This window comes from Pipistrellus hanaki (assembly GCF_964339955.1).
Source record: "Pipistrellus hanaki genome assembly, chromosome: 1".
NCBI lineage: Eukaryota > Metazoa > Chordata > Mammalia > Chiroptera > Vespertilionidae > Pipistrellus > Pipistrellus hanaki.
Genome location: NC_140503.1, coordinates 43,812,194 through 43,835,022, shown reverse-complemented (window position 1 = coordinate 43,835,022; position 22,829 = coordinate 43,812,194). Strand labels below are relative to the sequence as shown.

Sequence of the window (22,829 nt, the reverse complement as noted above, 5' to 3'; positions counted from 1 at the left end):
ATGTGGCTTACACCGTAATTCATTATTCCAGACCTCTGGAAAGTACGTATGAGAAGGTCTGCCTCTCTTAACACAGGTCCAAAGCAGGGTTTTCCCCTAAGATTATTCTTTTCTTTCTTCTAAGATTATTCTTGATGGTTAAATACAATAAACATAGGCACAATTAGTTGTTAAAGAGGCAGTTTTCTTTCTGGGATTCACTGCCTTATGCCAGGACACTACACTTGTTTTCAGGCTTTACACTCCACTTTGAGAATCTCAAGATGTTGAATTGTCTGAAGAAAAAATGTCTTGCTTTTAGTAAGTGTTATATGAAGGGGGGGAGGGAGGGGAAGAGTAACATCTAGTAAGCTCATCCTTCTCTTGTCACACTAATGACTTTTCTCCCAGTTCTCAAAGCCATATTCTTAGAGAACCTGCTCTCTGCCGAGTGGTAGAGTTTACATGGTTTTGTACCTTTTGAATAAGGTACCTGGACTAGTACTGAAAAGCTGTTCCAAGCAGAATCAACCGGTTTCTTTTCCAGGAACTTGCAATTTGGACACAGGACTCAAGTCAGTCTCTGCGGGTGCTTAAATTGAATGGGGCTACATGAGAGACCTTTTCCTACTAAATGTAAGGAGAAGTCAAGAAGGCTAATAATATGAAGAAAATGAAGAGGGCTAACAAGAGCCGAGGCAAGGAATTTTATGACACTCAGCAGAAGGAGCATCAAATAGTGTCAGAGTCTAATAGTGCACAGAAAGCCAGGCACAGAGAGTAGTTGTCTTGGTTCCTAGAGGCAAAAAGTGCTTTGTTCCAATCTCCAGTGAGACCTGTATATTTCCTTCCTTGGTTGCATGCCATGTCCCTGAGATTTTCCAGTAAATTCTCCTTTTAGATGTAAGATAACTGGAATAGATTCCGTTATTTGTAATCAAAATAGTATTGACTAAGACACATATAACTGCTCATCTTCCTCCACTGTAACCAACATATCCTGAATACTCACTATGTGCAAGACATTATACCAGATGCTTAGGGAAGGAATGAAAAAACCCAAAAGATAAATAAGATACAGATTCTGTCCTTTGAGAGTTACAGGTATAAAACAGAGAGATAAATAGCTAACTTGGTACTAGGTTAAACTTTTCATAAATATTAGTAAAATGAAGGAAGACTATGATGTGAAATGGCCTAAGAACCAAATTTACTTACTAAAAATTGTTTTTAAATATATCTTTATTGCTTTTAAAGAGGAAGGGAGAGGGAAAGAGAGAAACAACAGTAAAGAGAGAGAATCCTTGGTCAGCTACCTCTTTCAGGCCCTTACCGGGGACTAAGCCCGAAAACTGACATGATCTGTGACCTCCTTGGGCTACTTACGCAAATTTAACAATGTAAAAAAAAAAAAAAAAGTTTAAGAAAATAAAAAACTACCATAAAATATTTTCCAGATATATACCTTATTATATCAACTCGGTACCATAGTATATACCATACCTCCATGCTATGCAGCATTACTTCCTGAACCTGATCATAATATACAAATCCAGTTAGATTGCACTTTATTCTCTATGGGCAATTTAAGGGATTTTTGAAGGCTAACTGATTACTACGCATGATTTTCACCTGTGTGCTAGCTTTATCTTCTTAGGAAAACTATCACCCTTGAAATCTTAGCATTTTATATAAGACTAAAGGCCTGGTGCACGAAAATTCATGCACAGGTGGGGTCCCTAGGCCTAGCAGGTGATCAGGGCTGACCTGGGCCAGGCTGATCAGGGCTGGGCCAGAGAGAAGGTGACAGTTGCCGGGGTGGGCTTGGAAGGAATGAATGCCAATGCCGCCATCATTGGTGCCCTGCCACCTAGTGGTTCCTCACCTCCCCCACTCCTTCTTCCCTTGCTGCTGCACCACCATCGTGGCTCACAGGCTGATTGGGGTCTGGCGGCCAGGGGAAGGGGCCAGGCACAGGAAGTTGGCCACTAGCCCCAAGGAGGGAGCCAGCCCTCGGCACCTCTGGAAAAGGGGCCGTGTCTGCTGCCACCTATCCCCGGTTCCCTGTTCCAGCCCAGGGGCCAGAAAGAGGGACCACGAGAGGTTGGCTGGCTGGGTAGGTTGGCTGTGGGAGTGCAATGACCACCAGGGGGAAGCTCGTGCATTGAGCGTCTGCCCCCTGGTGGTCAGTGCACATCATAGTGACCAGTCATTCCCATCATTCTGGTCACTTGGGCTTTTATATATATATAGATACCGAAAAACTAGTATATGTGATCTTTGACAGCTGGTGGTGGACTGATTATTTGAATGTTTATTAGGTTATCCTAGCAGCCTAATGATGTTGAACTGAAATATGGTGTTCTGAGAGATATCTTAGGATTCTGAATAAAGCCTCTAGACTCAAATTATGCTACCAAGTCCCCAAAGTGTCAGTGCCTCAATATGACAAACTATCACTTAGATAGGCCCCACCAATTTCTTTTCTAGCATTCTTTTATCTTCCTAGAATATTTTCAATATTTCAATTATTGTTCAATTATAATATTCAACTTGCCATTTAACTCATCTTACTCCTTTACTATCTCATCTCTCAAATCCATATCCTATATAATAAAAGGATAACATGTAAACTGTCCCCTCGACCTGGAGTTCAACTGGGAGTTTGACCAGGGGTTGGGGTGGACAGCCAACTGCCTTGGGCCCTTCCCTGGCCGGCCCTGGCCCCGATCAGGCTTTCCCCTCCTCTCTCCCCCGACTGGGGGGTGGGGCCAGCCGGACCCCACCCATGCACACATTCGTGCACTGGGCCTCTAGCTAGATAATAAAGCTAAAAAGATCTCAACACTGTTGAAATTTATAGCTTTCTATTTGATAAACAGATTGCCAATCTTATCTTTAAGTCAGAAAAATTTTAATGAAAAATATAGAAAAAAGACTAAGGAAATATACAACAGCTAAGTGGAGAAAGTAAATCTTTCTTTTATATATTTTTTCAAACCTTCAGTGATATTAATTTTCTCTAGAACTTATAAAATTTTTCAACTGGAAAAATATTTTTTTTCTTTGGCCAAGCTGCACATAGATAATTATAAATTCCTTCTCTAAAGTTACTCTTTTTTTTTTTTTTTTTTTTTTTTTTTAAGCGAGCAGAATATGAGATCTAGAGTACTATCTTTCCTGAACCTTAACTGTTGAGAATGGAGCTAAGCAAATAGTTGACAAGCTATGATCCCTCCTTCAATTTGATCACATCTACATAAATTCTTTAGCTGCTGATGGGCTATTTATGTCTGATGATCTGCAATGCTATAGCCACTACACTAATAAGAAACAAACATAATTCTGAAACTCAAAGGGCTTACTAGTATATTCCAGAATTTTCACCAGAGAGTGTTTGGATGCTTTGAGTTTATAAATACTAATAAACATATATGTCTCTAACTGTATACCAAATTCATAAAGAAATAATTTGAGGGACTTTGTTCTAATATCTTAAATTATTCATTCATATTTTTATTCTGTTTCCTTAACACAGTTAATGAAGAATTGTTGGCGAAAGCAAATAAAGACCGGAAATAGAACCTGCAACTCAACAGTGCATGGTTCTATTTCAACCAAGTGAGCCACACCAGTCAAGGCTTATGTATCCTTCCTCTTTGAGGGCACTGATATTTACTAACATTCCCATAGAACAATAAGCCTTATTTATGATGTTTCAGCAGTTTGGCACTAGTAACACCTCTTTATTTGAGGATTCATAAATAAGTGCAGTTTTGGTAAGGATCAAACATTAACTGAACCAGTTGACTTGGTCCTTGAGAAATAGTTTCAACTCTATTTTACAGAACAAAAATAGGTATGGCAATTTTGTCTTTTTTTTCTGGGGTTCAAGATAGCTGTGGCCAAGTGTCCCCTCCCAATTGTCATAAATGGCTATGGAGCTGTGGAAGTAAAGGTAATCCTTCTCACCAAGGAGGCCTGAATGAGAATAATTGTATTTCAACCTGACCACATTCAGCTCCTCTGAAAGAAACAAGCACCTCACAGATCACAGATATGATGGGTTCACAGTAGCCAGAATTCTGCTGCACTCAGTCAGAGAAAGGACTGGGAAGTACCAAGTGACCATTGCTTTAGAATCCACCAGAAATTCTTTAAAAAAATGAAAAAGTTATCTCTTCATTCTGATATTTCTTAAAGCTATGGGAAATGTAAAAAGGTATTTCCATTTCTACAGGATAGATCTTCAGTTTCAATGTAAAACAATACTGCCTTGTGTTTACGTAGCACTTTTCCCTTAAGAATTCAAGGCCTTTACAGACATTACCTCATCCAACCCCAGCAGGTCTGCAAATATGATAAGAAACAGCAGGTTTTCCTGTTGTATGAAAAAGGAAACTGAGGCATGGGCACATGGTTAACACCTGAGTCACAAAGAAACAGCTGGAAAAAAATGAGCTAAACTTTTCTCCTCGATCCAATTCTTGGCTGTCTCCACTTATTCACACTGCCTGTAATTAGAGACTGCAAGTGTCTAAATCTCCATAATTGTCAAAAATGTAATTTCAAGGCTGCTCTTTTTTTACTAAAAAGATCAATTTTCCCTAGGCTTAAGGTTGTTTTTTTTTTTTTGTCTCCTCCATCTATAATACCCCTGGCAGAGAAATTTCTGAAAACTTATACATGACAAGAAACGATCCAGACTTTACTTTCTTTTACTGAAATCATCATTTTATCCTTTCTTCTCATTATAAAAAATTTGTCTAACTGGAGACCAAAAAGTTTTTTCTAAATCCTTTAAGGACTTCTAAGTATCGGATATCTAAGTGGAGGCATGTTACTTGTTCCCAACTACTCTTGTTATATGATTCACTTTTATTTTAAGTAAAATTCCCATCTTTCCAGTATCTCTTCGGATATTATTTTTAATTTCCTGTTTACTGCTTCCTATGTTTACCCAGCTTATTTACAATGCACTCCTCCCTCAGGAAGTTCACAACATTATAGAAGGTTTTTGTCAATTTCACACTTTATGATTTTCTTCAGATTTATGCTTTATTCCTTTGTTGAAGCAGAACCATATTCTTTTTGCATATTTTTAAAAACATGAAACACTTCACAAATTGCATGCTATGCTTGCATAGGGGCCATACTAATCTTCTCTGTATCATTCTAATTTTTGTATATGTGCTGCTGAAACAAGCACCATGTTCTTTTTAATTTAACAGTTGCCTAGATTTGGTACCAACTGGCACCTCCTATCCTTTTTGTTGACATATAAAACCATTCCCCTCCAGAAACTCGAAAACTGCAAAGCCCAATCAGCTCTATGAACACTTTCTTTAGTCACAACATAATGGTTTCAGCGGGTGAAAATGGCATAGGTAGCTCTGAGCCGCTTAGTTGTATAGATGGCATACGTATTCACATAAATGATTAATTTGTTTTGGAAAGAAACATTTCAAAACCTAGATCACCAAAGGCTATAAAATATTTTGGAGTTAACAAATGCAGCCTTTTATGGCATAAAATTTGGGGGCATCTGGTGAAACAGAAAATCTTACTCTTTCACAGTAGAGGGCAGTTCTGGGCCTTTGATTCAATTAAATATTTTTATGGCTATCTTCCACCACTCTATTATAATTAGGTAAGGGATAATGGATTAAAGGCCCCAAGCAACTGCTAGGTATATGTATATATATGCACACACAAGACAAAAATCTGTAATATTTGTTCTAATTCTGTGAAATACACCATTGGTATCTTGACAGAAATTGCATTGAATCTATTGTACAAAACCCCCCACAAAACCATAGTTTGCCTATTGTATGACCTTGGGTAAGTCATTTACTAAACTTCCCTGTGCTCAAAAGTGGGAAAAATGTAATAACATATAAAGTACCTACTGGGTACTTAAATTCACTTGCATTCTCTGTTCAATGAGATTTTGCCTGGGCTTTTTTACATTATGAAATTTCAATAAGTATCTTGTTGTCTTTTTTTTATTTGAGGACTAGCATATCTTTTATAAGACAGTCAAAGCAGAATAGTCATTAGATTAGAATAGCTGCTGGAAAGCCAGGACATGGCAGCTCAGGGTTAGATCAGCTATGATATGGTATTTATTCCTACAGACTTTAAGAATATTTCTCAGGCAGGCTGCTATGTAGGACCAGAGCAAGATGAGTTCCTCCACTACTGTTAGGATCTCTCAATATAATTAAGAAGGTGCAGAAGCAGAAGACATTATTGCAGTTTCATTTTATATTTTAGTTGGGCCTTTCCAAATGCCAAGTGAAGTGGTGAGAATTTTTAGTCAAAGTACTATACTAAGTTATTTATTACAAATGTCAAATGTCAAAGCTATTGTTCAGAACTACTGTTCTTAAGAAATAGTTATTTCTGAGACCCTCCACCATATTTTATCTACTTGCATTCTCATTTCTATAACTAGAGGCCTATTTTCTTGCCATTTGCCTATCTCCATTCTCTTTCATTTGTTTCTGTCCTTTTTGATTCATTTCCTCTCTCTCCCTCCTGCCATTTCTCTACATACTTGGATTTATTCATCTTTTATTTAATTACCAAACATATATTATACTAGGCCCTTATCATGTGGCCTCTCATGTCTAGCTATGAACCTTCATGTTCTTACTGTCCCTCTCTTATGTTTAGGCTTCCTGTTGTGTTTAGCTCACTGTTTTTTTGTCTATCTCTGCTACAAATCTGTCATCTATCAATCCTGTTCCTGTGTGTTAGGATACAAGCAAAAGTGTGTAGTAGCTATATATATAAAAGATTAATATGCAAATTGTCCCTGTGGGAGTTTGACAGGGAGACCAATCACTTGCTATGATATGCGCTGACCATCAGGGGGTGGTGCGGAACAAAGGAGGGCTCCAGCCAGCAGCTGGCAGCTGGGGAAGGGAGGCCCTGGTCAGCAGCTGGAAGGCCCGATCGCTGGCCAGGCCTAGGGACCCTACCTGTCCACTAATTTTGTGCACCAGGCCTCTGACTTTCCAATAATAGGTAAAAATAATAATTTCTCATAGTCAATTACATATAGTTACAGAATAACATATACTAGTAGAAGCTTTCTTCTGTTGATTCCAAGGCTTACAGCTTTAATTACCAAGATTAAATACTGCTATTCTTTCTTGTGAAGTTGGATCATTGTACCAAACCAATACTGAAGCTACCAGCAGGGCAAGCAAGTTCCAAGGAATCCGGAGTCAATATTTAAGTCCCTGACTCCTAATCTTGTGTACTCAGAACAACCTATAAAAACTACATCTGAAAAGCATAATTATGTCCAATGCCAAAGCCTATTGTGCCATGACAAATCAAAACACGGGGATGTAAGAAGGAATGAAGCAGAAATAAGACAAAACTGAAGAATATATTTGGTTTAGAAACAGAGACCATCTAAAACTTTGACTTTCCAATAATCAGGGAAAAATAATAATTTCTCATAGTCAATTACATATAGTTACAGAGTAACATATACTAGTAAAAGCTTTTCTTTGTAATAAATTTAGAAATTCTCCAGCAATCTCAGGTTCAAACCATAAGTTGCAAATAAAAACATATCTTGCCCTCAGCCATCCAATGATGGGAAACACTAGATAATGTCCCCATTTGATTCACAGCTCATTGGATGTCCATTTGCCAGTGTTATATTTATAATACTTAAGGTCTGGTGCATGAAAATTCATGCACTTGAGTGGGGGAGGGGTCCCCTCTGCCCGGCCTGCCCCCTCTCATAGTCTGGGAGCCCTCAGGGGTGGGAAGCGACCTGGCCATCAAAGGAAGGTGACACCCCCATCACACCTCTGCTGCTGCCACTGTTGGCTGCGCAAGACTCAGCTGGCGCTGGTTACCTGAGCCTTGGGGGACTCTGGGCGGCTGGGCAGCTGCCATCCAAGGCTTGCCTGCACCTTGGGTCAGTCCTGGATGGCTGGGCAGCCAACATCCAAGACTTGCCTGTGCCTCCTGCCAGCCCTGGGCGGCTGGGATTTAAGGGGACTGGGGGACTCCAGAGGCAGGTGCGCGGAGTGGCTGGGCCTGCTTGGGGGTGGGCCCGGCTGTGCTGCGCACCTGCCACCCCAGCAGGGCTGAGGGGTCTGGGAACTGCCATCTTGTGGCTGTGGGTACTGCCATTTTCTAGGGTGTGGCAGTCAATTAGCATATTCCCTCCTTATTGGCTGTGGGCACCACCATCTTTGTGAGGTTGTGATGGTCAATTAGCATATTCCTTCTTTATTAGATAGGCTAATTAAATTCTAAAAAAATAAGTTTATATTTTCTGAAACTGAGGAAGATACCAACTATAATATAAATGTATACCATGATGTTTCTTATACAGTAATATGTGGTCTTTAAGAGTTTTGTGTTTTTTAAATATATTTTTATTTCAGAGAGGAAAGGAGAAGGAGAGAGTGTTAGAAATTTCAACGATGAGAGAGAATCGTTGATCTGCTGCCTCCTGCAGGCTCCTACTGGGGACCAGTCCACAACCCAGGCATGTGCCCTGGACCAGAATCAAACCTGGGACCCTTTAGTCCACAGGCTGATGCTCTGTCCACTGAGCCAAACCATCTAGGGCAGGGGTCTTCAAACTACGGCCCACGGGCCACATGCAGCCCGCAGAGGAGTCTGATCCAGCCCGCCAGGTTTTTTGGGCAGTGAGCGCAGCCGAGGTGTTACAGTAGGAATTAGTAGTTCATATAATCCGGCCCTCCAGCTCTCTGAGGGACCGTGATCTGGCCCCCACTTTAAAAAGTTTGAGGACCCCTGATCTAGGGCCTTTAAGGGTTTTTACTGCCCTAGTCAGTTTAGTTCAATGGATAGAGTGTCAGCCTGTGGACTCAAAGGTCCTGGGTTAGATTCTGGTCAACGGCACATGCCCGGGTTGCAGGCTCGATCCCCAGTAGGGGGCATGCAGGAGGTAACTGATCAATGATTCTCTCTCATCACTGATATTTATATCTCTCCCTTACTCCCTGAATTCATAACAATATATATATTTTTAAAGTTTTTCTTTTTTAATACAATCTTAGAGTTCAAATAGGTCTTTAAAAGTCATGTATTCTACGCCTAAGTCAGTTTGGCTTACTGGATAGAGTGTCAGCCCTCAGGCTGAAGGGTCCCAGGTTGATTCCAGTCAAGGACAAATACCTCAGTTGCAGGCTCAATCCCCTGGTCTGGGCACAGGTGGGAGTCAACCAATTGATGTGTCTCTCTCTGTCTCTCCCCCTCCCTTCCACTCTCTCTAAAAATTAAAAAACAATGGAAAAATATCCTTGAGTGAGGATTAACAAAAAAAGTCATGTATTCTAACTTTTTACCCAGTGCACAAATTGGCCTCACAACATCCAGAACGTATTATGTTCAGCTTCTGCCTGGAAACTGCCCTCCCTCTAAGAGACAGGAAATCAATCTTATTACATAAAATAGCTTACTTTGGTTCACAATTTGCTTTTTAGTTCCTATAAGGCAGGGGGTCTTCAAACTACGGCCCGCGGGCCACATGCGGCCCGCAGAGGAGTCTGATCCGGCCCGCCAGGTTTTTTGGGCAGTGAGCGCAGCCGAGGTGTTACAGTAGGAATTAGTACAATAGTTCATATAGTCCGGCCCTCCAGCTCTCTGAGGGACCGTGATCTGGCCCCCACTTTAAAAAGTTTGAGGACCCCTGCTATAAGGTATTCAGAAAGAAAGAAAACAAGTTATTGCATCACTTTACTATCATTTGTTGAACTTAAGCTTGAAACTATTAACACACAGCTCAAAGAAATGGGGACAGAAACATTGCTTGGTGATGGAGGAAGGTAAGAGAAAGACCATAAAGCCACTGCTGCAGGGCAAGAATTGCTTCTTACAGTCTGTCTGGTGTGGCTCAGTGGTTGAGTGTCAACCTATGAACCAGGAGGTCAAAGTTTGATTCCCCATCAGGGCACATGCCTGGGTTATAGGCTTGATCCCCAGTAGAAGATGTGCAGGAGGCAGCAGATCAATGGTTCTAATCATTGATGTTTCTATCTCTCTCTCTCTTTCCCTATCCCTTCCTCTCTGAAATAAAAATTGCTTCTTAACAACTGGTCATCCGTCTCTGTTTAACTACTCCTAGCCATAAAGTTTATTGCTCTTTACAGTAATTCATTGTTGGGAATGCCGGAGCATTGGAGGTTCTTAAAATTTGGGCCAAATTTTTCCTTTTTTTTTTTTTTTTTTTTTTTTTTTTACAGAGAGGAAGGGAGAGAGATAGAAACATCAATGAGAGAGAATCATCGAGCAGTTGCCTCTTGCACACCCCGTACCGGGGATGTGCAGGCAACCACAGTACATGCCCTTGACCGGAATCGAACCTGGGACCTTTCAGTCCGTAGGCCGACGCTCTATCCACTCAGCCAAAACGGTTTTGACAAATTTTTCCCTTTTTTTATTTCAATGGAACACTGTTGAGCCCTCTGTTACAAGCTCAGAGGCATTTGCAACAACTGTTACATGCTGCCCCCTTTACCACTAAAGTAGCAATGGCTTTATGGTCTTTCTCTTACCTTCCTCCATCACCAAGGAACCAGTTTCTGTCCCCATTTCTTTGAGCTGTGTGTTAACAGTTTCAAGCTTAAGTTCAACAAATGATAGTAAAGTGATGCAATACCTTGTTCCCTTTCTTTCTGAACACTTTCTTATAGGAACTAAATAGCAAATTGTGAAATAGTAAGCTGTTTTATGCAGTAAGATTGATTTCACAGAGGAAGGGAGAGGGAGAGAGAGATGTTGTAACATCAATGATGAGAATTCTGCACGTCCCATACTGGGGATCAAGCCCACTACCCAGCATGTGCCCTTGACCGGAATGAACCTAGGACCCTTTAGTCTGCTGGCCGATGCTTTATCAACTGAGCCTAACCAGCTAGGGCTGAAAGGCAATTTTTAAATTTTTTTTAAAAAATTATCTTTAACACAGATAATAATTTAATAAAAAAATAAAATTAAAAAAAGATTTAAAAATAGTTATCTTTATTGTTGAAAGTATTACAGATGTTCCATCAACTCCCTCCATCCAATGATCTACCTATCCTATACAATAAAAGTCTAATATGCTAAGTATCTAATCATCTGGTCGGCCATTCAACCAATCAAAGCATAATATGCTAATGATATGCTAAGGCTCTTCAACTGCTCGCTAAGACCTGCACTGACTACCAGGTGGCAGACTCTTAGACCTGCAGGTTAATTTGCTGCTGGGGTAATCAGATACTATTTAGTCATTCTGGCTGATTGGGACTGAGCGAGATGGGTGGACATGCCCTGGAGCCCTACCACATCCCTCTCTGCCCCAATCGTGCACTGGTGGGGATTCCTCAGTCTGGCCTGTGCCCTCTCACAATCCAGGACCCCTCAGGGAATGTTGGAGAGTCAGTTTTGGCCCAATCCTGCAGGCCAGTCCGAGGGACCCCAATGGCACACAAATTTGTGCACCAGGCTTCTAGTTTAATAATATTTATAGTGCATGCAGAATGCCAAAACATCAAGAATCTGCAATGCTCTCTTGTATTTGGGGATAGTATGAGCCCAGCAGTACAGATGTTATCCCTATTAACAGGTTCATCAGATTTAGGGGCTTCATATTAAAAAGGGAACATTGGCCTAATTTGGTTTATTCTATTTGCAAGGGCTTACAGAGGAAATTCTGCAAACTGGCCTTGTCATTTTCTTTGGGTCTTCCCAAACTTCTAAGTTAGGCTGAATCTATCATGTTTTCACCTGTGCCCTAAATTTTTGAAAAATGTAAAAATATGTTTATCATAAGTGAGTTGTGATAATTATTATTGTGAAATTTACAGCCAACTTTAAAGTTTAGTTCTATGCACTCAGTTGGCAATCTTAAATCTTATGCCAGGCATACTCCATATTTAAGGATTCCATCCATGAACAAACAGTATATACTAAGAAGCTACTGTGAGCAAGAATGCTTGCTGGGTTCAATGAAAGACAAATGCCTATCCCCGCCTACTTTGGTTATGACTATGGCTGATTATTGCAATGGTCATAGTATAAGTCAACTTTAATAACACCAAGAGGCTCTTATACAATTCTCTATATTCTAAGGAAGTGTAACTCAAATTCCTTCAATAGTACCTTCAACAGTGATACTTGAAATAGAAACCATTTAGTCATTCACATAAAACTGTCACATTGAAGAAAGCACAAAGCAAAGGAATGTCTACTAATATCAAGTAATGGTGAATCCCAACACTTAAGGATTTAATCTTCTGTGCTAAGGATCCTATAGGGACAACTTCCTTAAGGTTGGTAACATTTACTAAGTCAAGATACTTTTCTGAAAACCAGGAGGATATTTTAAAAATTAGAGCTTTTAGGTTAAAAAAAAAAAAAAAAAAAAAAAAAACATGTTTAAAAAAATTACAATCTTAAATTTTTTAAATCCTCAAAGGTTATATAGGTCTTCCAAATCAATGAAAACAATGAATAAAATGACAGTGTTATGGTATTTCAGAGCATGTAATTTATAGTATGTCTTTAAAATGGATATATAGTCTCAATATGGTAAAAGATAGCTTGCAAATTAGCAACCACTCTTCCTTTCTTTTGGTATAAATAAAGAGATGGAAAGAGAATAAGTAAACTGCCAAAATGCAAAACCCCATACTAAGTATATTTCAGGTGGGTGAAAGCTTTCAAAGGTTGGTTTACAGGTACAGTAATAGAATCACAGATTCCCAATCAACTCAACTGCTCCTGCAAGAACCAAAGACCAAGTAGCTTTGAAACTATGTTTATTTATCTACTTAGCAAACAGAGGAGATATGTGTCTGGTAAGAGAGTAAAGTCAAGAAAATGTGCAAATTTTAGGGCTTCCAGTAATCTATATTTTAGTAAATAGAGAAAACAGACTTGACTTACCTGCACTGCCAAGCTGTTTATAAAACCTGTACTCTAAATGAAGCTGTGGAGCACGTGATTTTATTGGTTCCTGAAACCCAAAAAAGAGAGATCAGATTTAGACAAGTGGAATTTTTCTGTTCTTATGTTTTCAATACTAACCAGAATTAAGATCACTTATTATTTATTTATTAACTTTTTTTAAATTTTAAATTTTTTTTTAATTTTTCAATTATAGTTGACATAATTATTACCTTATATTAGTTTCAATGTACAACCCAGGAATTTAGACATTATATAATTTACTAAGTAATCATCCCAAATAAATCTCACACCAATCTGACACCATATATAATTATTACAATACTAGAGGCCCAGTGCACAAAATTCATGCATGGGAGGGGGAGGTGTCACTCAGCACAGCCTGCACCCTCTCCAATCTGGGACCCCTCAAGGGCAGTCGGACATCCCTCTCACAATCTAGGACTGCTGGCTCCCAATTGCTCACCTGTCTGTCTTCTTGACTGCCTTAACCACTTCTGCCTGCCAGCCTTATCACCCCCTAAGCATTCCCCTGACAGCCTGATTGATGCCTAACTGCTCCCCTGCCAGCCTGTCTGCCCCTAACTGCCCTCCCCTGAGGCCTGATCACCTCTAACTGCCTTCTCTTGCAGGCCTGGTCTCTCCCAGCTGCTCTCCCCTGCAGGCCTGGGTCCCTCCCAATCGTCCTTGCCTGCAGGCCTGGTCGCCCCCAACTTCCCTCCTTTGCTGGCTTGGTCACTCCTAACTGCCCTCCTCTGCAGGCTTGATCGCTCCCAGTTACCTTCCCTTGCAGGCCTGATTCCTCCCAACTGCCCTTCCCTGCTGGCCTGATCGCCCACAACTGCCCTCCCTTGCAGGCCAGGTCTCTCCCAACTGCCCTCCTCTGTTGGCCATCTTGTGTCCACACAGGGACAGGATCTTAAACCACATGGGGACAGCCATCTTATGTGTTAGAGTGATGGTCAATCTACATATTACTCTTTTATTAGATAGGATAGAAGCTTGGTACACGGTTTGCCCTGAAGGGTGTCCCAGATCAGGGTGGGGATTCCCTTGTGATATAGGGTAGCATGGGCGAGGAGCCTGTGGTGGTTTGCAGGCTGGCCATTCCCCCTGGCAACCCAAGCAGAGGCCCTGGTATCTGGGGTTTATTTATCTTCTACAATTGAAACTTTGTAGCCTGGAGTGGAACTAAGCCTTCTGCTTCCTCGGTAGCAGCAGCCATTTCTGTTGGGGTTTATGCATTTTCTATAATTGAAACTTTGTAGCCTGGAGCAGAAGCCTAGGCCAGCCAGGGTGTGTGGAAAGCTTGGCTTCCTCCATTGCCAGGGGCAACCCTAGCCTCCCGCTCTTTCCAGCTCCGTGGCTGCCGCCATTTCTGTTTGGATTTATTTATCTTCTATAATTAAAACTTTGTAGTCTTGATTGGAGGCCTAGGCTGGCAAGGGCTTGGCTTCCTCCATTGCCAGGGAAACCCAAGCCTCCCTCCTGCTGTCTGTGGCCATAGCCATCTTGGTTAGGTTTATTTGCATATTTGCTCCTGATTGGCTTTGTGGGCATGGCTTGTGGATGTAGCAGAGTGATGGTTAATTAGCATACTACTCTTTTATTAGATAGGACTAGAGGCCTGTTGCAGGAAGATTTCTGCAAGAACAGGGCTTCCGGCGAGTTTCCCTCCCACCACTGCCACCTCTCATGCCCCCCTGCGCTTTCCCTGCCGTCTCTGCCCTCCACCCACCACCCCAGCTTTTCCTCCCGTCTCTGCAACCTCCCAGGCTTTCCCTCCCGCAGCCGCCGCCCCCCTGCGCTTTCCCTCCCTCCCACCACCACCACTGCACGTGCTTTCCCTTCTGCCGCCCGCTGCCCACTGCTGCTGCCCCATGCTGCCGCCCGCACTTTCCCTTCTGCAGCTGCCTTGCTTTTCGCTTTCCCTTCCTCTTCCTTCTATGCTGTCTTTAGTCTTCACTCATCCTTCCCTTGGTGTATGCAAATTAACCACCATCTTTGTTGGGTTAATGCATGCTCACTCTGATTGGCTCTGGGTGTAGTGAAAAATTAGCATTTTTCTCTATTAGTGTAGATTATGGGCTATATTCTCTAATTCTCTATGTTGTGCTTTACATTTTGGTAACTATTCTGTAACTACCAATTTGTACTTCACTTTTTTCATCCATAAGATCACTTAATATTTTAGAGATGATATCTACATATGATAGTATTTTCTTACCACAATTTCTCTCTGAAATCACAGCTAGGGAGAAGATGAAACCAAATTACATATAATTCCTTCCAAAGATACTTAAATAAAAATTACTCTGTATGAGCCATCATTCAAGGATAGTTCCCCCTCATCAAGTGTTCTCCTGAAATGTATTATCCTAGAAAACCAGATGTCAAATCTTTTAATTAATTACCAGCATGTATTTCCTGGTTGTTTTATTATGAACTTGGCCTAACAGTTTTATTATTTTTAGAAAAAATGACATTCACTCAGGAAGAAGAAAAAAAAAAATAGGAAGTAACTAAAAATAATATGAGCCCCTATCATTTTACAGAGAAGCACTATTAACATTTTGGTGAATGTCCTTCCAAATATTTACTAATATATATATAAACTAGTGGCTTGATGCATGAAATTTGTGCACGGGGGGAGGGTTCCTCAGTCCAGCCTGCACCCTCTCCAATCTGGGACATCCCTCTCACAATCTGGACTGCTGGCTCCTAACTGTTCACCTGCCTGCCTGCTCACCCCTATCCATTCTGCCTGCTGGCCTGCTCACCCCCAACTTCCCCGTCCCCCGGCCGACCTGATCGCCTCCAACTGCCCTCCCCACCAGCCTGCTCGCCTCTAACTGCCTGCTTGCTTATCCTCAATTGTTCCCTTCCCGCTGGCCTGATCACCCCCTACTGTCAGCCTGCTTGCCCCCAATTGCCTTCCCCTCCTGGCCTGATCACTCCTAACCACCTCTGCCTCAGTCCCACCATCATGGCTTTGTCTGGAAGGACATCCAGAAGGTCTCCCAGTCTAATTAGCATAATAGGCCTGGTACAGGGGTTTGGCTGGTCTGCCCTGAAGGGGGTCCTGAATCAGGATGGGGGTCCATTTGGGGGGGCGTGGCCAGCCTGGGCCAGGGGCTGAGGGCTGTTTGGGGGCAGTTTGCAGGCCGGTCAAGCCCTCAGCTTTGTCCAGAAGGACATCCAGAAGGTCTCCCAGTCTAATTAGCATATTAGCCTTTTATTAGTATAGACTAAAAATTTTTTTAAATAAGTGCAATCATGCTCCATTTGCTGTTCTATAATGTGCCTTTAAATTCGACAATGTGAGAACGACATCTTTTCATGGCATTAAGTAAAACTGTGTGTATGTGTGTGCGTGTGCGTGTGCGTGTGTGTGTGTGTGTATTTATTTTAATCCTCCCACAAGGATATGTTTTTATTGATTTTATCTATCTATCTATCTATCTATCTATCTATCTATCTATCTATCTATTTGTGGTTAGCCCTCACCCGAGGTTATTTTTCCATTGATTTTTAATTTTTGGAGAGTGGAAGGGGGAAAGAGACAGAGACAGAGACAGAGACAGAGAGAGAGAGAGAGAGAGAGAGAGAGACAGAGACAGACAGACAGACATCAGTGGGTTGCCTCCCAGTTTGAGCTGGCAACCAAGATACGTATCTTTGACCAAATTTGAACCCAAAATCCTTTAGTCTGCAAGCCCATGCTCTATCAACTGAGCCAAATGGGTTAGAGCTTTTACTGATTTTAGAGAGAGGAAAGGAGAGGGAGAGAGGGGAACATTGATGTGAGAGAAACTGACTGGTTGCCTCATATACCCTCCCTAAATGGGGATGGAACCTACAACCCTTTGGTGCATGGGATGACACTCCAACCAAATGAGACACTGGACCAGGGCTGTATATTATTTATTTATTTGTTTGTTTATTTATTGTATATTATTTTAATGTCTAGAGTACTCCTCTGTATATGTTTGTACATACACACAAATTGCTTTCAGTTTTCAATATTGTGAATAATGTAAAAATTTTTATGTATATTTAGCTTTACATTTAAGAAAATTAGATTATATATGCAATTAAAATGTGAACAATATGGTGATCAAGTTTTCAAAAATAGTTCCTAAAGACCCCAGAGATAAAGTAACTGAACTTTCACACTTTGCTCTATAACAAACTTCAAGAATTGGCTGATTAATTACTCTGTATGGACAGTATACCAGGCAATTAAGTAACAAGAAAATCAAACACTACCCTAAAGATATACCTGAATACTCATTAGGATGGCTATTATCAAAACCACAGAATATAACAAGTATTGTTGGGGATATGGAGAAACTGGAATCCTTGTGCAATGCTGCAAAATGGTGGAGCAACTGTGGAAAAGAGTATGGCAATTTCTCAAAAATTTAAACATGGAATTACCATATGATACAACAATCCCACTTCTGAATATTTACACAAAAATATCAGAACTCAAATTGATTTTTTTTAAATATATTTTATTGATTTTTTACAGAGAGGAAGGGAGAGAGATAGAGAGCTAGAAATGTCGATGAGAGAGAAACATTGAACAGCTGCCTCTTGCACACCCCCTACCGGGGATGTGCCCGCAACCAATGTACATGCCCTTGGCCGGAATCGAACCTGGGACCTTTCAGTCCACAGACCGACGCTCTACCACTGAGCCAAACCGGCTTCAGCTCAAATTGATTTTTTAAAAATATATTTTTATTGATATCAGAGAGGAAGAGAGAAACATCAATCATGAGGGAATCATTGATTGGCTGCCTCTTGCACGTCCCCCACTGGGGATTGAATCTGCAACCCAGACTTGTAACCTGACAGGGAATTGAACCATGACCTTCTGGTTCAAAGTTTGATACTCAACCACTAAGTCACGCTGGGCAGGCTCAAATTGATTTTTGTGCATCCATATTCATACTGGCATTATCCCCAATAGTCAAAAGGTGGAAGCAACTTGGGTATTTATCAACAACTAAATGGATAAACAAAATGTGGGTACATTTTGTTTCACACATAAGATGGAATATTATTCAGCAATAACAAGGACATTCTGACACATGCTATAACATGGGATGAGCCTTGAGGACATTATGTTAAATGAAATAAGCCAGTTATAAAAGGACTTATAATCATCCCACTTATAGAGTAGTTAAATTCATAGAGACAGAAGGTTGAATTGTGGTTGCCAGGGGCTGGGGTTAGAGGAAAATGGCGAGTTAGTGTTGAATGGGTATAGAATTTCAGTTGAGGAAGATGAAAAAATTCTGGAAATGGATATTCAACAATGTAAATGTACTTAATATCACTGAACTGTATGTATACTTAAAAGTGGTTAAAAAGGTAAATTCGAGATAGTAATTTCTTATCAGATATATGATTTTTAATACTTTATCCCTCCCATTTCCTGGATTGCCTTTTCACTCTGTTCAGGGTTTTGATATCATATAAATTTTTAGTTTTTGTTTTTTTTTAAATATATTTTATTGATTTTTTTACAGAGAGGAAAGCAGAGGGGACAGAGAGTTAGTAACATTGATGAGAGAGAATCATGGATCAGCTGCCTCCTGCACACTTCCCACTGGGGATGTGCCCGCAACCCAGGTACATGCCTTGACCAGAATCGAACCCGGGACCTTTCAGTCCACAGGCTGACGCTCTATCCACTGAGCCAAACCGGCTTTGGCAAATTTTTAGTTTTTATAAAGTCCACCTTATCTATCTTTTCTTTTTTCTCACCTGAGGATATCTTTTCCATTGGTTTTTAGAGAGAGTGGAAGGGAGAGGGAGAAACATTGATATGAGAGAGCGACATCAATTGGTTGCCTCCCGGACAGACCTCGAACAGGACCAGGGATGGAATCTGCAACGCAGGTACGTGCCCTTAACTGGGAAACAAACTTGAGTTCCTTTGGTGCACAGGCTGGTGCTCTAACCACTGCACAACACAAGCCAGTGCTTATCTATCTTTTCTTACTTGTGCTTTTAGTGTAATATCCAAGAAGCCACTGACAAATCCAAAGTCATGAAGTTTTTCTCTACGTTTTCTTCTAGGAGGTTTTCAGTTTTAGCTCTTAGGTTTAGGTCTTTGAACCATTTTGAGTTAATTTTTCATATGGTGCAAGATAAGGGTCCAACTTCATTGCATATGGATATCCAGTTTTCCCAACATCACTTGTTAAAAAATAAGTTCTTTCCCTATTAAAAGGTTTCTTATTCTATTTTTAGATAGGCTCAAAGAAAGAAGATTCCACAGCTTTCCTTGATAATTCATGCTGATATTTAGAAAGTTTCGTGGTAGAGAAGTTCTTTATATGTAATTGAAATCTCCACTACTGAAATTGAAGCCTATTTCTCTTATGCCTTGAATAACAGGTAAAATAGCTCTGTAATAACCTGCAAATACTATAATAGCTATATTCAAATGACAAAACTATTCAATCACTTCTTAAACTTCCTTTATTCAGGCAAAGTAATTTCAATTCCTTTTACTTTATCATTGGTCCTATATTTTAGCTCTCTGATCACCTTTGAAAGCTCTTTCTGAAACCACTTGAAGTTTTCTGTGTTATTCTTAAGATACAGAATCTATAAATTACAGAATTCAGAAGTTTCCTTGAAGTTCTCTAGGCTATCCCCTTACTTTATGGAAGGTTTTATTGAAATCAATTCACATATCCTGGAATCATCCTTTCATAAGGTTGTCGATGGGTTTTTGGAACTGCAGCAAAACAATGTATAAAGAAACCAATTTTATCATAGGCTATCCAATAAAAACAGGAGTTAAGTTCCTAAGTTCCTAGGGCAACTCATTAACATTTTAATGAAATGACACTGAGCAAAACATTATTTAAGGATATGCTGTATCATATCCCTAAGGAATCCTAAAGAACTCATACCCTTCTTTGATTGTAAAAGTAGTAATCATTTGAATTGGACTTCAAGTTTCTCAAGATTCTTGTAGTCAAAAGAAAATTACAGAATATTAATTATATTGTAAAGTCACTTCTTTTTTCATTTAGCTCTATATATAAAGAGGTATCTCTCTTGATCTCCATTTGGTTTTAGATCTCCCACTGTATCACCATCAAAGCAGAATACTAAGGAATTTGTCTATTAGCAAAATTACTAATAATTCACAAGGACCAAATAGAAATAGTAATGACTGATAGATCCTCCCTTCCCCAGAGTCTGCCACCAGGATATCCCTGAGACATTGAGCCACCAATCAGCACGTGCCCTGGGCCCCTCCCCTTCCTGTTCCACCCTGGGCCCAACCCCTTCCTCTTCCTCCCATCAAATGGCATGTTCACCACTGCACTGTTTTTGCTGCTCTCCCAGTCTGCAAGTCAGCCTGGTACATGCCCTTGAATGGAATTGAACCTGGGACTTTTCAGTCTGTAGGCTGATAGATACTCTATCCACTGAGCCAAACCGGTTAGGGCTGACTTTATCTTTTAAAAAGTGCTGTGAAAGGTATAAAGTTCACAAAAATTACTAGTTTTGCAGTGATTTTTTTCTTCCAGTAATATTTTTATTAACTATTTTTGAATCACCATGGCTAAACTATAGTTAGTATCACTTAATGTTATATAGTATACAGTGATTCAAAACTATAACACTATATATAGTTGAAGGAAAATGACTTTATGGGATCCTATGCAAGATTAAAAAAATTAATATTTTTGTAAATGCTCACAATTATTTCCTGTAAAAAAAAATATATACGTGAGGGTGAGAGCACCAATATACACCTAGTACAAATATAGATTCTACTCACCAGTTTGATAGCTACATATTCATTGGTGTAGAGATTTTTACCTAGAAAAAAAATGTATGTTTTAGTGACACTTATTCTGGGAAATACAAAGCAAAATCTTAGTTTACAGGGTCATGAGAAAGGTCACATTCCCAAAGCTGTTCACATATATAAAACATGATTTATAACTGAAAAGCTAAATAAAGATGGTAAGACCCAGCAAGACAAGAACAAAAAACAGCTTGAGAACTTGAAAAATTTAATTAGAAACAAGAATATTTTTAAAAATCTATTTACCTCTCTCACATATGCACATTTTATTTTTTTTAATATTCCCTAACAATTATACCATGAGATTAACCAAGAAAAAAAAAATCCAGAATTTCAAAGATACAGAGATTTTAACTCTTGGCATAATAAACACACACCCTCATTTTTCCAACTCACTGACAAATGGGGATTTTATATTTTTTCATCATGTATTTAGTGTCAATATTAGTTGTATAAAGAACAGTGTGAAATAAAACCAACTATTGTCCTAACCACCTTTTGGAAAACTTATCTATTTTTGGATAAGAAAACTAATCATTTCCTATATAAGGAAATGATTCTCAAAGCTGTTTTGACCCTTCACTAGAAACTCTAGCACTGTATCTTTCACTATGTGCAGGAAACAGCTCTCCAACAACATTTAAACATCTTAAAGTTCTTCCTGAAATAATAACAATTTTTCCTCTCAATCTCTCTGCTTGTATAAATAAAATCAATATTTTCCTAAACATTTAGAATAGGAATTTGGCAGTGAGGATGAGGATAAGAGCAATAACTATCACTGAGTGAGTCCATATTACATACTAGGTACTTAGCTACCTTCACCTCCCTAACCCATTGATTCTTGAAAGCTTTAATTCCTCCCTAGTGTTCTGAATACAATATATAGTCACTGCACTGGACTTTACATTGCTTCTTATTTATTTGAACTATCGTAGTCAGCTAGACTACAAATACCTCGAGGAGTAGAGATTTTATCTAAGAATTCTGTCAATGTCCTATGCTGCTTAAGACCATGCTCTACACATCTCAGACACCCCAAACCTTAATTTATTAAAAGTTACTTGTATAGACATCAAAATATAACTAAACTACAGAACAACCATCACTCAGAACCACTTGAAATTAGCTGAGTGGAAGCCCTACAACTAAGGACATAAAGAAGCCACATCCAGACTGGTAGGAAGGGCGAAGACATGGAACGGATGGTATACCAAACAAACATGTGGCAGATAAAAATCAGGATAAATATCTCAGCTGTGGAAGTCACCCCTGAGGAGGGAGGGGTCGCAACCCAGGAATCCAGTACCAGAAAGAGAAGTCCCTATAACTTCTGGCTGTAAAAACCAGCAGGGATTAGCCTGGCTGAGTAGCTAAGTTGGTTAGAGTACTATCCCATATTCCAAAGTTGTGGGTTTGATATCCAATCAGGGCACGGACAGGAAACAATCAATGAATACACAACTAAATGGAACAACAAATTGATGTTCTCCCTCTCTCTCTCTCTCTCTCTCTCTCTCTCTCTCTCTCTCTCTCTCTCTCTGTCTCTCAAATCAATAAATACACATACAAAATAAAAAAAACAAAACAAACAAAAAACACAGTGGGGATTGTGGCTGAGTGAGACAAAGGGCTGGCTGCTAGAGTCACAAACAGTTCCTTCTAGCCACCTCCCCCAAGAGTAAAAAAAATTAAAAGGATTTTAATTTGAAGAAAGTAAAAAGGCATCTTAGGAGAAGAAACTACATGAGCAATCTAACAAAAAATGAGAAGTAGATGGTATAGGCTGAAATTGGTTTAGTCACAATAAAACAACTTTAGTACGTTACAGAAATTATACACATATTTCTTTAGAGGAGAAAGCGTTTAAAGAAACCCCAGGCACTTTGGATTTGTTTCTTCCAGAGTCTGGGGGGAGAGGGTTTCTCACTAATCAGTGGGTAACTTTTTCTCATTTTCCCCAGGTTCAGCCAAGAAGGCCAGTTTTCAGTGTAGTTCTCCTTCAACAGTGTAAACCTTCCGTCTCCCGTGAAGATGGGAAAGGGAA

At 40.0% G+C, this 22,829-nt stretch overlaps 1 protein-coding gene across 7 annotated transcripts in view; it reads right to left on the bottom strand.

Moving 5' to 3' along the window:
• Positions 1–22,829, bottom strand: part of CSNK1G1 (casein kinase 1 gamma 1) — a 120,348-nt gene that overhangs the window by 61,856 nt on the left and 35,663 nt on the right. For all 7 annotated transcript variants that reach the window (XR_014795297.1, XM_084887430.1, XM_084887433.1 and 4 more), the window contains exons 3-4: positions 20,753–20,793; positions 12,913–12,982 (exon numbers count right to left, since the gene is read on the bottom strand). Coding sequence is in view for 6 of the 7 variants with exons in the window: in XM_084887430.1 (XP_084743556.1) it covers positions 12,913–12,982; positions 20,753–20,793 (111 nt within the window). In the remaining variant the exon portion in view is untranslated. The remainder of the gene's footprint in view (positions 1–12,912; positions 12,983–20,752; positions 20,794–22,829) is intronic.